Source organism: Fringilla coelebs, assembly GCF_963513975.1.
Source record: "Fringilla coelebs genome assembly, chromosome: 3".
Classification (NCBI taxonomy): Eukaryota; Metazoa; Chordata; class Aves; order Passeriformes; family Fringillidae; genus Fringilla; species Fringilla coelebs.
Window position 1 is genome coordinate 58,713,508 of NC_140030.1, and position 16,550 is coordinate 58,730,057.

General features: G+C 41.5%; 1 protein-coding gene across 1 annotated transcript in view; it reads left to right on the plus strand.

The window, feature by feature from the left end:
* Window positions 1-16,550, plus strand: part of LOC311152149 (monofunctional C1-tetrahydrofolate synthase, mitochondrial-like) — a 107,058-nt gene that overhangs the window by 43,108 nt on the left and 47,400 nt on the right. The window contains exons 9-11 of the mRNA XM_084202996.1: window positions 371-548; window positions 13,384-13,491; window positions 14,891-15,043. Of these exons, the coding sequence (XP_084059122.1) occupies window positions 371-548; window positions 13,384-13,491; window positions 14,891-15,043 (439 nt within the window). The remainder of the gene's footprint in view (window positions 1-370; window positions 549-13,383; window positions 13,492-14,890; window positions 15,044-16,550) is intronic.

Consider the following 16,550-nt stretch of genomic DNA (forward strand, 5'->3'; position numbering starts at 1 on the left):
TTGTTCAAATTCCTCACTTTTCTTGGTTTTTAAATTATTCAATTTGGCATGAACAAAGAAGCTATTAAAGAATTTCCTTTTTTCATCATGAATATAAACATATTTAAGTTTTTAGTTTGTTCTTAATGTTCTAAAAGCAACAGAAAGAAGTATATACTATTACAGAACTGATAATCTTCCATGTTAATTAGCTATAACAATTACAAAATTTTCTTGAAACATGTAAATACTTATGCTGTACATAAATGCATTACGTATATGGCACAGTTTCTATATGTACACCTACTTTACCACTGCTGTGGTAAGTTTGTAAGGTTGTGACAGAGAACTAATCAAACAAACTAATGAGACAGGACTGTTTGGTTGGCAGAACTGACTCTCCAGCTGAGGTTGATCTGGTGTGTAAGATTGCAAAGGAGTCTGGAGCATTTGATGCTGTACCCTGCCATCACTGGTCGGCTGGTGGGAAAGGAGCAGTGAAATTAGCTCAAGCTGTGGAAAAGGCAGCCAATCAAAAAAACAGTTTCAAATATCTCTACAGCTTGGAGGTAAGATTTCTTTTCTTTCTGTTTTTTCTTTTTTTTTTTTTTTTTTTTAATGAATGCATTCTGCATCAGAGTTAGATTTAAAACAAGAAGAACATTGAGAACATTGAAACAAAGTTATCCAAAATACTTGGAAAGGAACCTGCCTTGGTTTAAAATCATAAAAGCTGGAGAGAACCAGCAATCTGTGGCTTGTCCAATCAGGTAATGATTGTTACTTCGTGCATTGAGTGACACATCTGATACTTTCATGTTTGACATAAAGGTATGTATGTAGATGGAACACTCACTGGTTAATTTGGGAGACTTCTCCAAAGATGTCACAGTGACAGTATTCTGTCAGTTGGATAACAGGAGATGTAGTTGCTGTCCCACAGTCACAGGTCTTGCACCAAGTTGTGGCTTCCTGGAGCATTCACTGTCTGTCTGAGAAGGATGTGACAGGTAGCACATCCGTGCTCATCCCACACACCTGCCCAGCCCAGCTAGGTCAGTACAGAGAGGGAGCACCGCCCTTCCTTGCACCCACCTCCACAGCCAGCTCCCATGAACACAAAGAGCACAGGTGACCCAGTCCTGTTCCTTCTCTCACAGGATCAGATTGGAGTCTGCCAGTACAATGTGGTACACACAGTACATGGGTACACACAGTACATGGGTCACTGCTGCTGCTGCTGGCCCCAGGTCCTCAGTCTATGCAGGAGCAGCCCCCAGGGCTTCTGCTCTGCTCCAGCTGATGGCACCAGAGTCCACAAGCCCCTGAGGATTGCAGCTCACTACAGCTGCTGGGCACAGCCCTTACCTCGCACTCTCTGTCCTCATGGTACCCAGCAGAGAGCACACCCACACAAAAGGCAGTCAGAAACCAGGTTTAATATTAATAGAGAGGTCCTCAAGCACATAGCTCAGTTAGTCAGACTACTGGCCAGACACTTTTACACACAACTGACCCCTTCCTCCTCTATCCTCTCATTTTCTTTCCATGCTTACACCTTTTCAATCCACCTTGATTGCTCCCTTTTCCCATCTTTGCTCCTTTCACTAAACAGTCTTTAGACATTCCTACTATCCTCTTTGAAAATCCCATCATAATCTTCACACAGTCCCAAAATCTGCTTTTTCATACATCCCACAGAGTCCTGTGCTGCTGTAGGCGATCACTTCCTTTCATTTGCAAAGACTTTTGATCAAAGAGTTTCCCTATTGACCCATCTTGGTGCATTTCACACTGAGGACAATGGTCTCATCTTCCCTTTGGATTGTCATAGGAAACAGGCTCAGGGTGCTCTAATTTTCACTGATTGGGTTTTCCCAGGGATTACATTACAGAGGGTTCCTCCACCTAGCATTGTTCCTCTGATCCTTGCTGGGCCTTTGGGGCTAATTTGCTTAGCCCGTAGATAACCCAACAAAGGATAGTGTGGTCCAAGTTTCAATCCCATGTCTGCCAGAGTTAGGGACTCCTTTTTTCCATGATTTGGAGACTGTTATTGCAGTTGTCTGCAAGGTAAGAGCACTGTGATGTGAGCTGTCAAGGGGAGCTTGGACCCCTGGCAGCGCTGGAGGTGCTGGGGTACCACTGTGCTGGCAGAACATTTGGAGGGACACATTGCCAAGAAGGTTTGGACAGCCATTTGTATAAATGATTTCTCAGGGCCTTCCTGGCTGTCCAAATGTGGGTGGGTTTAATTCTGAACAGCCAAACAGACTTCTCTGGCTCCAAGGAAGCCCTTGTCAAGTTTCAGATCCTGTGCCCGTGCTGCTTAAGTTTCTTTAGAAAATGTTCAAATGCTATTTTTTTATAACAGAACCTTAGCTTCATTCTTTTAAATGGCTGGAAGTTCCTGTTTTGATTCTTCTCTCCAGAAAAAAGTTCAGCCTGAGGCAGATATGCCCTGTGGTCATATTTCATTCTCTCTTCTCCTTGATATGCACCCTGTATCTGTTGCACCCATTTTATTTTTTCTTTCCACCTCCCCTGCTGTTTTACAAAATGTCAGTAATCCAGCCAACCCATATCAGTACTAACCCCTGCCCTGACAGAATAGATGGGAATGAGTTGGGATTATTAGTGCTGCAGCACTGTATTCAAGGCGCTTTGCCCATGCAGCAATTTTACAGATGAAAAATGGACAATGCATAAGCCTTTCTTAGTTTGTCTCTACTGAGATGCTCTGAAAACACAGGCTGTCATCTTCTGGGGCTTGTGCAATAGAATGAAGGGAAAAAATTCTTTGAGAAATACATGTTACAGTTTTCCTCACTGGACATTTGTGTTAGAGGGATCATGCATTAACCTTTGACAAGGCTCATACTAAAGCTCTGGTGTTACTATCCACTGTGTAGCTTACAATCTGGTGGTACAAGTGAGCAAAAAGGATTGGTAGGGGTGGACTCTGCCTATAAAGAAAATCAGATTGATTTCCACTTTAATGTCTTTCCCAGACACATCGTTTCGTGCTGTGTTGCATCAGCAGCAGGATCACAAAGGGAATGAATCACATCTTTACATCAACTTAGTATCCTGTAACTTCACACAAGTACTCTAAGCCTCAAAAATATGTTGAAGGGATTTTATAAAAACATATAAAGATTTTTAAATACTGCAAAAAAGTACATTCAGGCCAACAAAAACAGTGAAGTGTAAAGTTCAGGCTTCTGTTTCATCCTTACTGTGCAAAGGATGGGGACTGAAGCAGCTGGAAGCAGGAGAATGAAACAGCAATGCTGCCACTATTACTGTATGTAGGTCAATTGGTTACTAGGCTCACAGAGAAGTGAAGGAAAGCCACCTCTCCCAAATAAGCCTGCCCTGAGGTTTTGGGGTTTTTTTTTTGGTTGTTGTAGCAATTTTGAGGTGTGGTTTCTGCTGTTCAAGTAACTGGACCTGGGGTAAAATTAAGAAATTTAAGGAAGATTAGAAGCAGTAAAATGGGATTCAGACAGATTATTTCCCCCCTCATTGTGCCCAAAGGGGGGGTAAGTGAAAGGACATAGTTCCATTCCTTATCTGATTGTCAGACTTGTCCAGTTACTTGAATAATATTAAGTCTTGGTTGACTCAAGTTTCACAGGATTTACATGGTTGGCTTTTTTTTTCTGTTTTCTTTCCCTTTTGGGAGGTCAAAGAGGGGAAATACTCAGCTTAAAACCACTACCACTTCATCCATATACCTGCCTGTCTTCCTGAGAGTGCTCTACTGTTCCCTTTACTCCATGTCTCCATTTAATCCCGTGATGTCTATGCACCTTGTTTTCCTGCTGGAAAACTTCATCAGAATTTGCTTCCTGAACTGGCTATAATTAGAAAAATTTACAACAGCACCGACCACTGTAGCTGTAACAGGTTCATTCAATATTTTGATCTTTTGTTAGAAAGCAGTACCCAGGGTATTTTTAAAAAAAAAAAGCTTCAAACCTTTATATGTAAAACTGGTTTATAGCCTTTCTTTCTAGTTAGAACAAACTTTTCAGTAAACTATTTTATTAGTGTGCAGTCAGACATGTACTTAGAGGATAGCCCATGTCAAGTGGGCTCTCTTTGTTTCATTTTTTTCCCAAATGCTTTAATCTCTGTAGTGCTTTATGTAATTTCCAAGTTTATCTTTGAAAACAAAAGCTTCCTTGAAGGATGTTTACAAATATGCGTTATGTGAGAAGAACACTAGAAGAAAGTATTTTCTAGATCTGTCAAGTGTTGGTTAAAAGTTGAGACTCAGATTTTTTTTTCTGAAGTATCTTTATACATTTTTACCATCTTGTCCAGTGAAACTTGAGCGTGTGCCAAACGAGCAATTTTAGACATTGGACACAACACAGTTGTGTGAGTTCAGGACTCAGGCTCTGCTCCTGTTCAGTATCATAGCAAGCCAGTCTAATTAGAAGACTCTGCTAATTTTATTCCTAAAAACATCAAATCTGGTCTCTTTAAACTTCCTTGGGTGTCATTCCTTGACATACTCTTCTATACTACCACTTTTAGATGGCTTCTTGGGTTCTTTTTATTTGTTTCTCTAAGCGGGCAATATTTTTTTTTTATCCTAGTGGCTACTGCTTGTAGTTTGCATTTTTTTAGTCTTGATTATAGCAAAGATTTGTTTGACATTTGGTATGAGATGAACAAATATTTTTGGGGGCCTCAAATGAGAATAGAATACATCATGTATGGCTTTGGGAGTGTGTATGTGTGGCAGTCATTTCATGGATCAAATACAAGACATGACCTATGACAAGTAAATCCTACACCATCTCCACTGTAAAAGTGTAAGGAAAGGACAGAAACAGATAGAGTACCCTGAAATACTTACAGTATTAGGAATTGCACAGGTCAGGAGGACTGGTTCAAGAGCAAGGATGAGTTTTCATATCATAGACTTCAGAGTTTATAACTCTGAAGTCTATGATAACTAGCTTAAAACATTATTGGCAGTAATTGAAGTAAACACTATGGTATTGTGTGGTTTTAGTATGGATTTTTGCCCCCTCTGCACAATAACCTCTCTTAAGTTACTGTTGAGTTGGTTTCTTGCAGAGTGTTTCTCTTCAGCGTTTGAAGGATGGGTTTGTTTAAAAGGCCTCCTGAACTCTTTGTGAAATCATCTGTGGCAGTTTATTTTAATATATATTCTTGCTACATATGGAAAATATCAGAATATCAATCCTCTTATCACTGTTGACTTCCCTTCTGGGTTCAGTTTTCTTGAAGTATGGGTCTTTAAGTTGCAGCAGAAAGCTATTACTCAAAATAAAGTTGACTGAACCATTAAAAGTAAGTTTAGATAACTAGGGGGAGGAAAGGAAAGGATGGAAACACATCCCGTTCCCAAATTTCTCTGGCTCCAGCGCCTGTTCTCGATCAGGAGAAGGGGGAAGCTGTGTTCCTCGCTAACGCACGCCTGTTGAGTGACCTGCCCTCACTGTCCTGGTCTCCTCTCTTCTGCTCTGGTGAACTCTCCCTCGGCCTAGAGCAGCCCTCCTCAGCCTGGGATGGGGACCATAGGTCTGAGGAAGGCAGGCATTAGGTTTTTTAGAGGTACATTGCTCCTTCCTGCCAGCAGCTGGAGTGGAGTGGGCGCTGGGGAGATGGAAGAAAAGGACAGGCATTTGGCATGAGGCAGGGTCAGCATATCTGGCTGCTCAGTGAGTTAGCACTGTCCCCTTAAAAGAATGACATGGCAACCTGACAAATATTATTGAAGAGCCTCAAATCACCAGCTTTATGCTGCACTAGAAAACTAAATTGGAGACTCTAAAGGTCACAAATGGGAGGGAAGAGAAGGGGTCGTTGCAGCCTTCTAAATTTGTCAGATGACAACTTTTTTGACAGTGTTATGCCTTTAGGTAATATCATGACAAATGAAAATATTTCCAGGTTATACAGTGAAAGTTGATTGCAGAAATATTTTGGCAGGGTGCAGTGCATTGTCTGGCCAGCCTGCAGGACAAAGGAGAGCTTTCTCAGCTTGGGACTATCCGCTGGGAGCGAGGCTGAGCAGCAGCACTTCTCAGAGAGGCATTCAAGCAGTTAGCAGCCTCGGCCCTGGTATTTTTCTTCCCCTGCTGGGAGCATAATAATAGTTAGGGCAAATCTGGAGCATCTGAGTCCGGAGTTTTGTCTGCCCCTGCCTCTGTTTTGCTGTGGCAATGGTGTGGGCTGTCACTTATCTCATTCCCTCCAGTCCTTGCTTCAGCTGTCACAGACAATGGGTCACTCAGAGGGGTCTAAGGGTAGCATCGGAACAGAGAAAACTCTGCCAGCAGCAGTTCTCTGTGCATATTTTCTCTTCCATCTATGGTCTCTCAAAGCAAGAATGAGCTGTGAATAATGGAGGAGGAAGAGCCCCATCAGTGGAGAAAGCTCCTTGGTGCCTGTACTGCGAGAGGAGGAGCCAGCTCAAAGAGGAAGGCAGAGTCAAGAAGGGCTCATGGGGCCTGTGTTTGAGGATATATCAACCTCAAGGGGACTATCCCAAGGCAGAGTGTTTCTTATAGTTTGAAAACAGGAGTATTTCCTGTTTCCTCTACGAATACCATGGAGTTGCTAAGCCATGAAACCCATCCACTGTGTATCTGCTGTCACAGCAGCCCAGCATACCTCTGCTATTTGTCTAGGAAGCAAATAGCTTCTGTGTTGTTCTCTGTACAGCACGGAGTTCAGTCATGTGTGGACCTAAGAGAAAGCCCTCAGGTACTGCTGGGGTGGGAATAAATAAAATGGTCCTTACTGGAACTTTTCCTAGTAATTGATGGCGATCATTTCTCATCCTGAAATGCAGGCTGTGCTGCCCTGCACCATGTGCTGGGCTTTAAACTATTTCCCCCCTCCCCTCTACTGCCAGTAAGACATCTAGCAGTGAAGCCCCATTAAAGAGCAATTCCACAGGTCCGTACCACCCACTCCTCCCACTCCCATCAAAGAGATTTCTGTGGAATCTGGACACTTCTTTCACTGAATTGGGTGTTGTAGGGTTGGAAGCTGTCTTTCTGCCACTCCATGTCTTTATTTGTGGATGTAGGCTCTTGACAGCACTGTACCTTCATGCTTGTTTTCATTATTTCCCTAGTCTTTGCTTAGAACAATTTTCTTGCGCACAGCTGGGATTTCAAAGTTGGGGAAATGGAAAATAAATCTCTAAGGCCACAGGCTTAGGTGTTGATTCACAAAGTGTTTTGCTTGACTGAAAATGCTTTTTCACTAATTAAAAAAACCAACTATTGTCCTGTGCCAGCAAAGGAAGAGGAGTGCTAAAGACTTGGAAATCCTTTTGTCAGCCACAGATCTTCTGGAACTAGAATATACAGATACTTTAATAAATGTGTTTTTATTTTATCCAAGGGAAAAGCTAGAAGTAGGAGTTCGAATGTGCAGAGTCAGCTATTGTTTTAGCACTGCACTCTGTCACCCCACACAGCACCTTCAGCCATACTCCCATCATGTTTTCATTTGGCAGCCTTCCCAAGAAGAGGAATGAGTGATGTCTGCATACTGTTTCACTTAGCCAACCAGCGATTCTTCTTTATTGCTTTCAGTGAATGTGTAAGTTTAAAATAAAGTGCCACTGCCTTGCATTTCAAATTATATTAAGAATTTCTGCTAAAACACAAACAGCTTAGTAACAGTGAGCCCAGAGGTTCTCACCTTATAATTAAACTGGTGATGTTATAATTAAAAATAGGCATTGAGACTAAAGTGAATGTTTAAGGTGCTTGAAGTATTAAATGTGTAAGTTACAAATAAACAGTGCTTTTGTATATCCTCTGGTTAAATGCATGTTTTTTCAACAGTTCTGTTGGAGAATAAAGTAGTTTTAAGTATTTATGTTTTATAACTGGGAAGGGATGCTGTCAGTGCTGCATTGATGGGCATTCACTTACGGTACTCAATTTAAACTAGACCAGGGCTTCTCTTGAAAGTGGGACTTAGCTGTAACCTAGTGGAATGTAGTATGACTAGGGACTCACTGCTGTTGTCTCTGGCCTTGTAGAGATGTGTTCTGTCAGTGAGGAAGTCAGGAGGATATTTAAAAGCAGAAGAAATTAAGGAGGAAGGGAACACGGGTTGTTTTCAGCAGTCTCAGGGATGGGCTGTGGGGAGTTTAAAAGATTAACTCCTTTCTCCAGTAGGTGAAGAGCTTAAAAAGTCATCCAAATTAGGATGCAAAAGATGGAAATCTTGAGCATAGTCTCAGACCAGATGCCTGGTAATATGCATGCTTTGTTTCACTTAATACTGATTTCTGGCAGCAAGACTGATTTCAGGAATCCCTGCCAAGGTGTGTGTCCCTGCCCCAATTGCTTTTTCTGCTGGTGCCTTTCAGTGCTCAGATTTGAACAGTTTGAGCAATTCTTCCTGCTTCACATGGGCTTTGCCTTTATGATAAGGTGGATGTGTGAACTGATGTGGGTTGCAGTAGGGTTTTTTCCCTGGGCTATGTTTTAGCCTGGCTGAGTGTCTCTGGTGTGTGCGGCTGCACAAACAGCGGCGCTGCCTCTGTTGCACTGGCACTTGGGTGAGTGTGAGCAGCAGAGGAAACAAGGGTGAGAGGAAGATCTACTGTAGCTGGTCTGCTGTCCATGGAAATCCTTATCAAGCCCTACATGAAAAACAGAAAATCTGAGGTCAGCTGTTAGTGAAGGAAGAGATGAAGAGTGAAGGAAATGTAAGAAAAGGTTAGCAGAAATTAAGCACTCTTAAATTATGTTTTAGTGAAAACATTGCTGTTGATAGTAAGGGAAGAAAGAAGATTTTGTGATAAGCAGCACCACTTGGCACTAATATCATGTGTTGCAAGTGAGATGGACTGGAAGTGGCAGTATGGCTGGATGATAACGCTGGTATGATTCGGTTTAGATAATCAAAACAATCCTGGGAATGACAGGCTCTCACCTTTATCAGTGCTGATTTTGTGGTTTAATCATTCTCTATCAAGTAATGAAATGTACAGCTACATAGATACTGTTTTTGTCAAAGCAGTTTGTGCTTTAGCACCTGTTATGCTTTAGCCTTAGGAGATAATCCTATTTATGGTGTGGGTGCTTGGCAGCCTCAGCAAGCGTGTGTGTGTGTTTGTGCTTGCCTCAAAAGCAGCATATGGCTTTGGTAGCTCTAAATGTGTGAGATTTCAGAAGTGAACATTCTCTCTGGCAGGAGAGGCAAGATTGGTTGTTTCTGAGAGAATCCTAATGAATTGTCTGCAGATATTTGTATTGTGTGGCCCTGAAGCATTTTCTCATATTCAATGTAAATTTACCTAAGTGTTTTATGTCACCATTTTCTCAGGAAGCTGAAATTGAATTTGGTGTGAATTCTCTGAAGCTGCCATAATTCCTTCAGCGGTAGCACTAATAGGTAGTTACATATCTATAAAAGTCAGGTTCTATCCAAATCCATAATCCATAGTGTCTATTGTCTGTCACCTAATCTTCACCTAAATGTACTTAGTCGTGCACCAGTCACAACTTTACATAAGGGAACTGAGAAGAGGGGTAGCTTTTATTGCTGATCATAAATCTTTCATGCTTTTGACACCTTGGACATTTTACAACTTTCCTTTTCACCCTAGCTCTCCAGGTGGCAGAGGTGCTGTGGAATCAAGTTGCTGTTGATAGGTGTGCATAAACACTCCCCATTTAGACTTTTAATCCTCCCTTCCTTAAGACTCTTTTGGTGATGGCCTGCAAGTGGTTGCATCAGCACAGCTAAGGGTGCAGCGCTGGAGTTTGCCAGTGGGAATGAACAACCAGGTCAGAAAATTACTAAAAGGCTGTTGTAAAAAATTCTCAGACAAAAGAAAAAGTGAGAGATGGTGGCCTGATTCTGGCTTGGACAGGGTTAATTTTTTGCAGCAGTACGGGGCGGGGGGCGGGGGGCCACAACCAGGAGGATATTCCATCCAATGTCACATGATGGGGGGAGAGGAAAAGGAGTTGCTTCCTGGGAGAAGGCATTCCTGGAGAGTCTTAGTAGGGACACTGAATTGGAGAGTATCATTCCCAAACCACAGCAGATGTGAAATGACCCTTTTTTTAAAGTATCTGAGATATGGGGTTTCTGCTGGCAGACATTTGACCAGAGTACATAAGGCACAAACACGTAGTTCACATGTTTTTGGTTTTTTTCCTAGGTAAGTCTAGTAGCAGCTGGAGCAAAACTCCAGCATAAAATCCCCTAATGACTTGGTTTCTTGTGGAATAGGAGTTTAATTTTTCAGCCCCCTTCTCCATGTGAATTAGCATTGTTGCTACATATGGTGGATGTCTTTGCCCGTCAGTGAGACTATTTTGCTAGTGAAGTGCTGAATAATCAACAGCTTTGTTGAAAACCTAAAGTTAAACAAGTGTCTTGTAAATCCAGGCTTCTGCTATGTAAAATGCCCCTTGAATAAGTAGAACTTCTTTTCTGTTAAAATACCATTATGGACGTTCAAGCAAAATTAATTTTTATTTCCTGTGTAAAGCATCGGTGTTTTTTAGTTTGGAAAACATTTCTTTAAATTAAAATGAAGTTTCCCAGCAGTGTTATTTGATAACTGAAACACAGGAAACTTTTTAGCTTGAAATGCCCTGATACACTGTGATTCTAAATAGATAATGCTTTAAAAATCACACTAAATACTAGGAAACAGGTGGATCCTTAGCATGGTGTAGTGCACTCCTTTCCCTACTCCTGAAACTTCAGGAAGGAAGCATATCTGAGAGTGTGCATGGGCTGTGTTAATGTCCATAGCACATCTGTGCCTTCCTGCTGGTTTCTGTCTGAATTTGGCTCAGCCAAGACTCATCTTGCCTCTGCTGAGATTCATTAGGCTCAAACTCTCTTCAGACACCATGCACACATTGCCTCACCTGTTTGTGTGAGCATGCCTGGCAAGAACCTGACGGGCTCAGGAAACCACTCTTTTTTTGCTATTCACACTCCCACGGCTCCTTCCTCAATGGTGATTCTTCTGAGGTTGCATTTGCAAAATTTGATGTGTGGGTACTGACCCAAAAAGTATCTGAAATTCTGGCTAAAGCAAAAACAAACCAGGAAAAAAGCCACAAACCATAAATCCATAGGGATAGGGTATGAGTGTCCAGCTCAGACTCAGTCATGCAACACACTGCACATATCCCAGGAGAAGCAAAGTGCCGCCACCACTGTCATTAAAGCATTCTCCTCTGGTGTTAGCCAGAGCCCTGCTGGGTTTCTTTTGGAAAATACAGCTGTGGTCATTGGAAGGGGGCTGCAGGCACAGTAGTTATACTGCTGTCAAATTAGTTTGAAATGTTTTGACACAAATGCAAGTTGAATCTAAATGTCCATCTCCATCTCAATGAATTTACTGAGGTTTAAGCAGAAAGCTGTTCGTTTCCATGTTGGCCCTCTGACAACAGGGAATGGAATTCCTTTTGCCTTTCCATTTGCCATTGCTGTTAGTCCTTTACTGCAAGCAAACAGCACCCAAAAGGCAAATTAACAGACATGTTTTGCATTTCTCCCACTGGGTTGAAAACTGCCATGGATATGAACGTACTTAATACTCATCCTGAGACAAATTTCATCTCGTGATGGGTGTCCTTGACACTAAGTATTCCATTCAGCTTGCTGCTGCCAGGAATTATACCCAGGATATTTGCAATGTGCTATCTCCAGTCTTGATTAGATGTTTTTGCGCTGCTTGGATTCCTGTAAAAAGCCTGTTGTAGGGAATGTGACATTATTCCACCCAATTAAGGTGCAGTAATTGTATAGTGAGCATGTATAGAAACTGTCTTGTGAAGCTTCTTTAAACCTGTCTTTATCATTTCAGATTTGAGGGAGAATTTTATCTGAGCCTTAGTAGCTTTTAACTGTGTTACATTTACGGTGCTTGGAAGTCTGGAGAGGTTTTTTTCTTGTGATACCTCTGTTACTGGAATTCTTTATTAATGTAAGCTTTAATTTTTCTAAAATTCAGCCATAAATACAAAAAAGATTGGCCTGACACAAACCCTTCAACTGATGTGTCTTTGCAGGAAAAGAACTACTTCCAGAGAGGCATTGCAAAAATGTGGTTAACTGTGGAACTTCCTATAAATGCATCAGCTAGAGTTCATTATTCACAAATTAATTAATTTCTTACCTGTGTTAGAATAAAAAGATACACTTCTATTTTGTGTTCTGGTGCTTTTTGTATTGCTTTTTGGATTGTATTTGTATTACCAAGTCTTCTTCCCCAAGTGATTATCTCTCTAGATTTTGTTTAGCACATATTCCACATGTGTTGTTGATGCAATATTCTGCAAGTTACTGATGAGATATTCCCTTTAATATTTCACATGTCTCTGGCCATCTATAGTCAGCACTGAATTATCTGAACTCGTGGTAAGATCCCTCCTCCATCATCCTGTTCCTATTGAAAGAAGTCAGAGAATGGCTTGTTTAAAATAGGCCAGAGGAGTCACAGTTGCTGTCTCCTGGGTCATTAAAAACAAAAGGAAAGAGAACAAGGAAAGAGGAAAGAGTTGTTTACTCTAAATACAGAAAAATGATGGCACAAAAAGTAAATGCCTGATCTGACCACAAAAACCTGTTTCTTGAAAATGTGTTAAGAGTTTTCTAACAGATTAAATATGAGAGTCTGCCTCTGCCTTCAAATAGAAGCTGTGAAGGCAGAACTTGTTCAGTTTGAGCTGAATAATGATGTGGCTACTCTTGGAGACTGGGATTAAACTTAGTGACTTGGGGTTTCAGATGAATTCTAGAATTTTTTCATATTCTTTTTTTTAAGTGTCCAAAGTGCTTTACAGTATCAAAGCTACAATTAAAAATATGCATGTTAGAAAGGACGGGAGGTAAGAATAATAATAATGAAAGAAAATCACAATCAAAGGAGCAGTGATCAGGAATTCTCTGCTACAATTCCTTGCTTCTCAGGGGAACCTTCCCTGGCTGCCTCCTATCTTGCCTTGTCCACTCATGTAGGTTATCTTTATTCTGAAATGAAACTTTCTTGTCTTGTGATCCCTGTTAACCCGGTGGAGATTGAGGTGTAGGTTATCTCTTCACTCTCATAACTAGATGGCAGTAATTTTCTCTCCCCGCTTCAGGTGAGCATAAGCTCACATTGTCAACTCTGTAACGCACAAATTGTGCAGCATCCAAATGATGGAGTAGCTGAAATCACAGCTGTTAGTTCATGTACCTGTAGCTGTGTACCATATCCATCACCAGTGCTCCTTACCTGGTCTCATGCTTTAGCAAGCCTGTTAAACAGGGATGACTCTAAATGAGAGATTCAGAGACCTCACTCAGCAAACAAAATCCTGGTTTCTCTTGGCCAATGTTCATCCTTGTATTGTTTCCTTGTCTCTGCAGCTTCCTATTGTTGAAAAAATAAGGATCATTGCTCAGAAGGTGTATGGAGCTCAGGATATCGAGTTGTCTCCTGCTGCGCAGTCTCAAGTTGATCGTTACACCCGGCAGGTAAGGGCAGCAGGGAATTGTGCAGGCAGGTACCTGCTGGATGTGAGTCCTGGGAAAGCTCAGGGTGTAACATGTTCTCAGACTGGAGTGGGAAGTCAAGCTTTGCTGAAAGGCATGAGCTTACCCATGGTGGTGAACTGTGGCGGTCAGTATGGGTTGGTTTAGATTTGGTAGAACAGAATGGTTTTAACCTTGAAGGCGATCTCCTGTGAGATATGAATGGAGTTCAGAGTACTTCTGAGATTGTCCATGAAACTGTACTTCCTATGCAGTCTGGGTTACTCTCCTAAACCTGTCACCTGCGTATCTGCAAAAGTTGCTGCTAGCAAATGTAACCAATTTTAGAATAAGTGTGTTCATTTGTACCTGCAAAAAAGAGTTTGCGAACACAGTAAGACCTGTGCGCAGCTATACACATTGATAACAAAGGTCCCAATATTTGTAAAATCTTTTGATTTCTTTCTGTTCCTATTACTTTCAAGGAGTTATGAATACTAGAACATGAAATACATCACCTATCCTAAAGCGTGTGAGAGCAGTGTTACAGTTTGGAAAGTTTTGAAACCGTGTGGAGAGGTGGATGTGGTTTTTTTAGTGGAATGGCTTCTGGACATAAATGTGGCTGGAGCCTTTCTGTCAGAAAATAGAAACAATATGTCCAGGGAAAATTCCTGAGTAAACTTCAGCAGCTTGGTCAGACAAGCAGAAATCCTTGGTCAGACAGGCAGACAGCCATCTTCCCTAAAATACGAACTTCCTGAGAATTAATTTAAATTTTCTAAATGGAAAAGAAGGTTACTTAGTGTACTTGAAGCTAAATAATCCATGCTGTGATTCTCTAATCCATATTTTAGTCTAAGTGTTAGTGTATTAGGAAATACTCTCACAATGTCACCTGAAGAGTTGTCAGCACTGGGCTGCAGAGACAATTCCCTGAAGTGCCGCCTCTCCTCCTGGCCCTGTTTGTAAAAGAATTGAACAGAAGAGTGGAAGGTGCCTGACTCAAGATTAATCAATATCTTGGAGACAAATTATGGGCAGGGGGAGCTGCTGAGGCACTTTTCCTGATTTTCTCCCACATTTTCAGCAATTAGCACACCGACATTAGTGAAGGGGATGCCATCACCTCATGCAGGTTTTATCTTGTTTAAAAGCAAAGGAAAGCATCATGAGCACCATCTGTGTTTACCCCCAAGAAGACATTCATACCCTCAGAAAATTTTGGACTCTGTATCCTGGTCTCAAGTTGCTGTCTAACTGGGTCATTAGAGCCCAAAGGGAACTGCTGTACGAGAGGTTTCTAGAAGATACTGATAACAAAATAAAAACGTAATGTCCCTTTACTGTGATTTAAAAAACATTTTTCTTTTATTTTCTTTCCTTTTTTTTTTTTTGTTAGGGATTTGGAAATCTTCCCATTTGTATGGCAAAAACTCACCTATCCCTCTCCCATCAGCCTGAGAGGAAGGGTGTTCCCACTGGTTTCATTTTGCCGATTAGCGATGTGCGAGCCAGCATTGGAGCTGGATTCATCTACCCTCTGGTAGGAACGGTGAGTGCAGAGCGTTCAGCTCATTAACTCCCCTTTCACCCAGCTTGACAGGGAAGTGCATTTCCTGTTTGCCTCTAAAAATAATGCGTAGAACCATGTGAGTTCTTGCTTTTGTATCTTATCCTCAAACTTTATGGAGCCCTATATTCATAGGGAAAGATAATCAAGAAAATGCAATGTCATATAAGAGCTTTGACTGTTGGGTCTGAGAGAATGGCTCTTGCTGTTGTTTCTGTTGCTGTTGTATTAGGTTAGTCTAGGGTATTTAGGCACCCTAATGCTGCTGAAAAATGAATTTACTTGTTGTTGCCTTTTTTTATTTAAATTGCAGCCTGTAAATAACTAGTTAGATATTATTCTAAATGTTAAATCTTTCATCCATCATTACAAACCATTTCAATGCATTTAGATTAAAGGAATTTTGTTGGAGAATAGAGTATGGTTAAAATAATTGCTCTTCAGCTGATGAGCCTGATCTGCTCCCACTCTTTGTGAACATCACTGGTGCTGTAAAAGTAAGTTATGGTGGGAAGGGGTAGATTGTTAACTGCAGAAGTAATAGCACATTCCTTCTCCTTTATTAGAGATTTAAACAGTGAGGTGCTAAAAAGAAGCAATCATCATCCTTTCTTCCTATCCGTCCTTACAAGTACAGACTCAGATTAGGAAGCTCCTGGTATTTCTTCCCTTGCAGGCCTTCTCGAAATAGCTGAGAAGTGAGTTGGCTCATGCCTTCTGCCAACCACGCACATCTTAATCCAAACAGCAGTTGAACTGCCTCTGACATCTCCTAGCTAGAGTTATTACTTACATGTAGCTGATTCATGGGATGGTGCTGGAGGAGGGATGCAAAAGCCATTGCATTTCCGGAAAGAGTACTCTCCCAATGTTATCTCATCTTCCCAGAGCACGGCCTGATTTCCTTGTGGAGCAGTACACTTAGGAAAGGTTGAAAGTTTCTAATCTATTGTTTTGAATTCCCTCCGAAACAATCAAGTGTTTGAAATGAGGAAGGAAGTACTTTCTGACCAGGAGGGTTCCTGGAGTTCAGGAAACTGTGTCACTTTAAGTCACTGGACTTGGGGATATGCTTTCCTTCTGCATGACCACATTATGCACATCCTCCAGAAGCAGAGCACAGCTGTGTATTTAAATTGTGTAAGACCAAATTCCAGTTACTGGTGACAGGGGTAAAATTTGTCAGAACTTCTAGTATCTCCTTGATGGCCTGGATTCAAGTTTGCTCTGCAAGTTGTGTGTCATGAAGTTATGAGAAAGAGTGCATGTGAGTAATGGGCAGCAACTAATTCAAATCCATGAGGGAGCTTTTCTGTTGGATGTCAGAATGAAATATCCTTGGGTTGAGCTTTCTGAGTGAGTCACACCCTGCATGCTTTGCTATAAACTAGCTGCAGTTCAGTGTCATAAATCCATAGAAACTGTCCATAGGAGCAGTATAAACCAAACCAGTTCAAGGATTACCTCTTTCTGTTACCATTTGGAAATG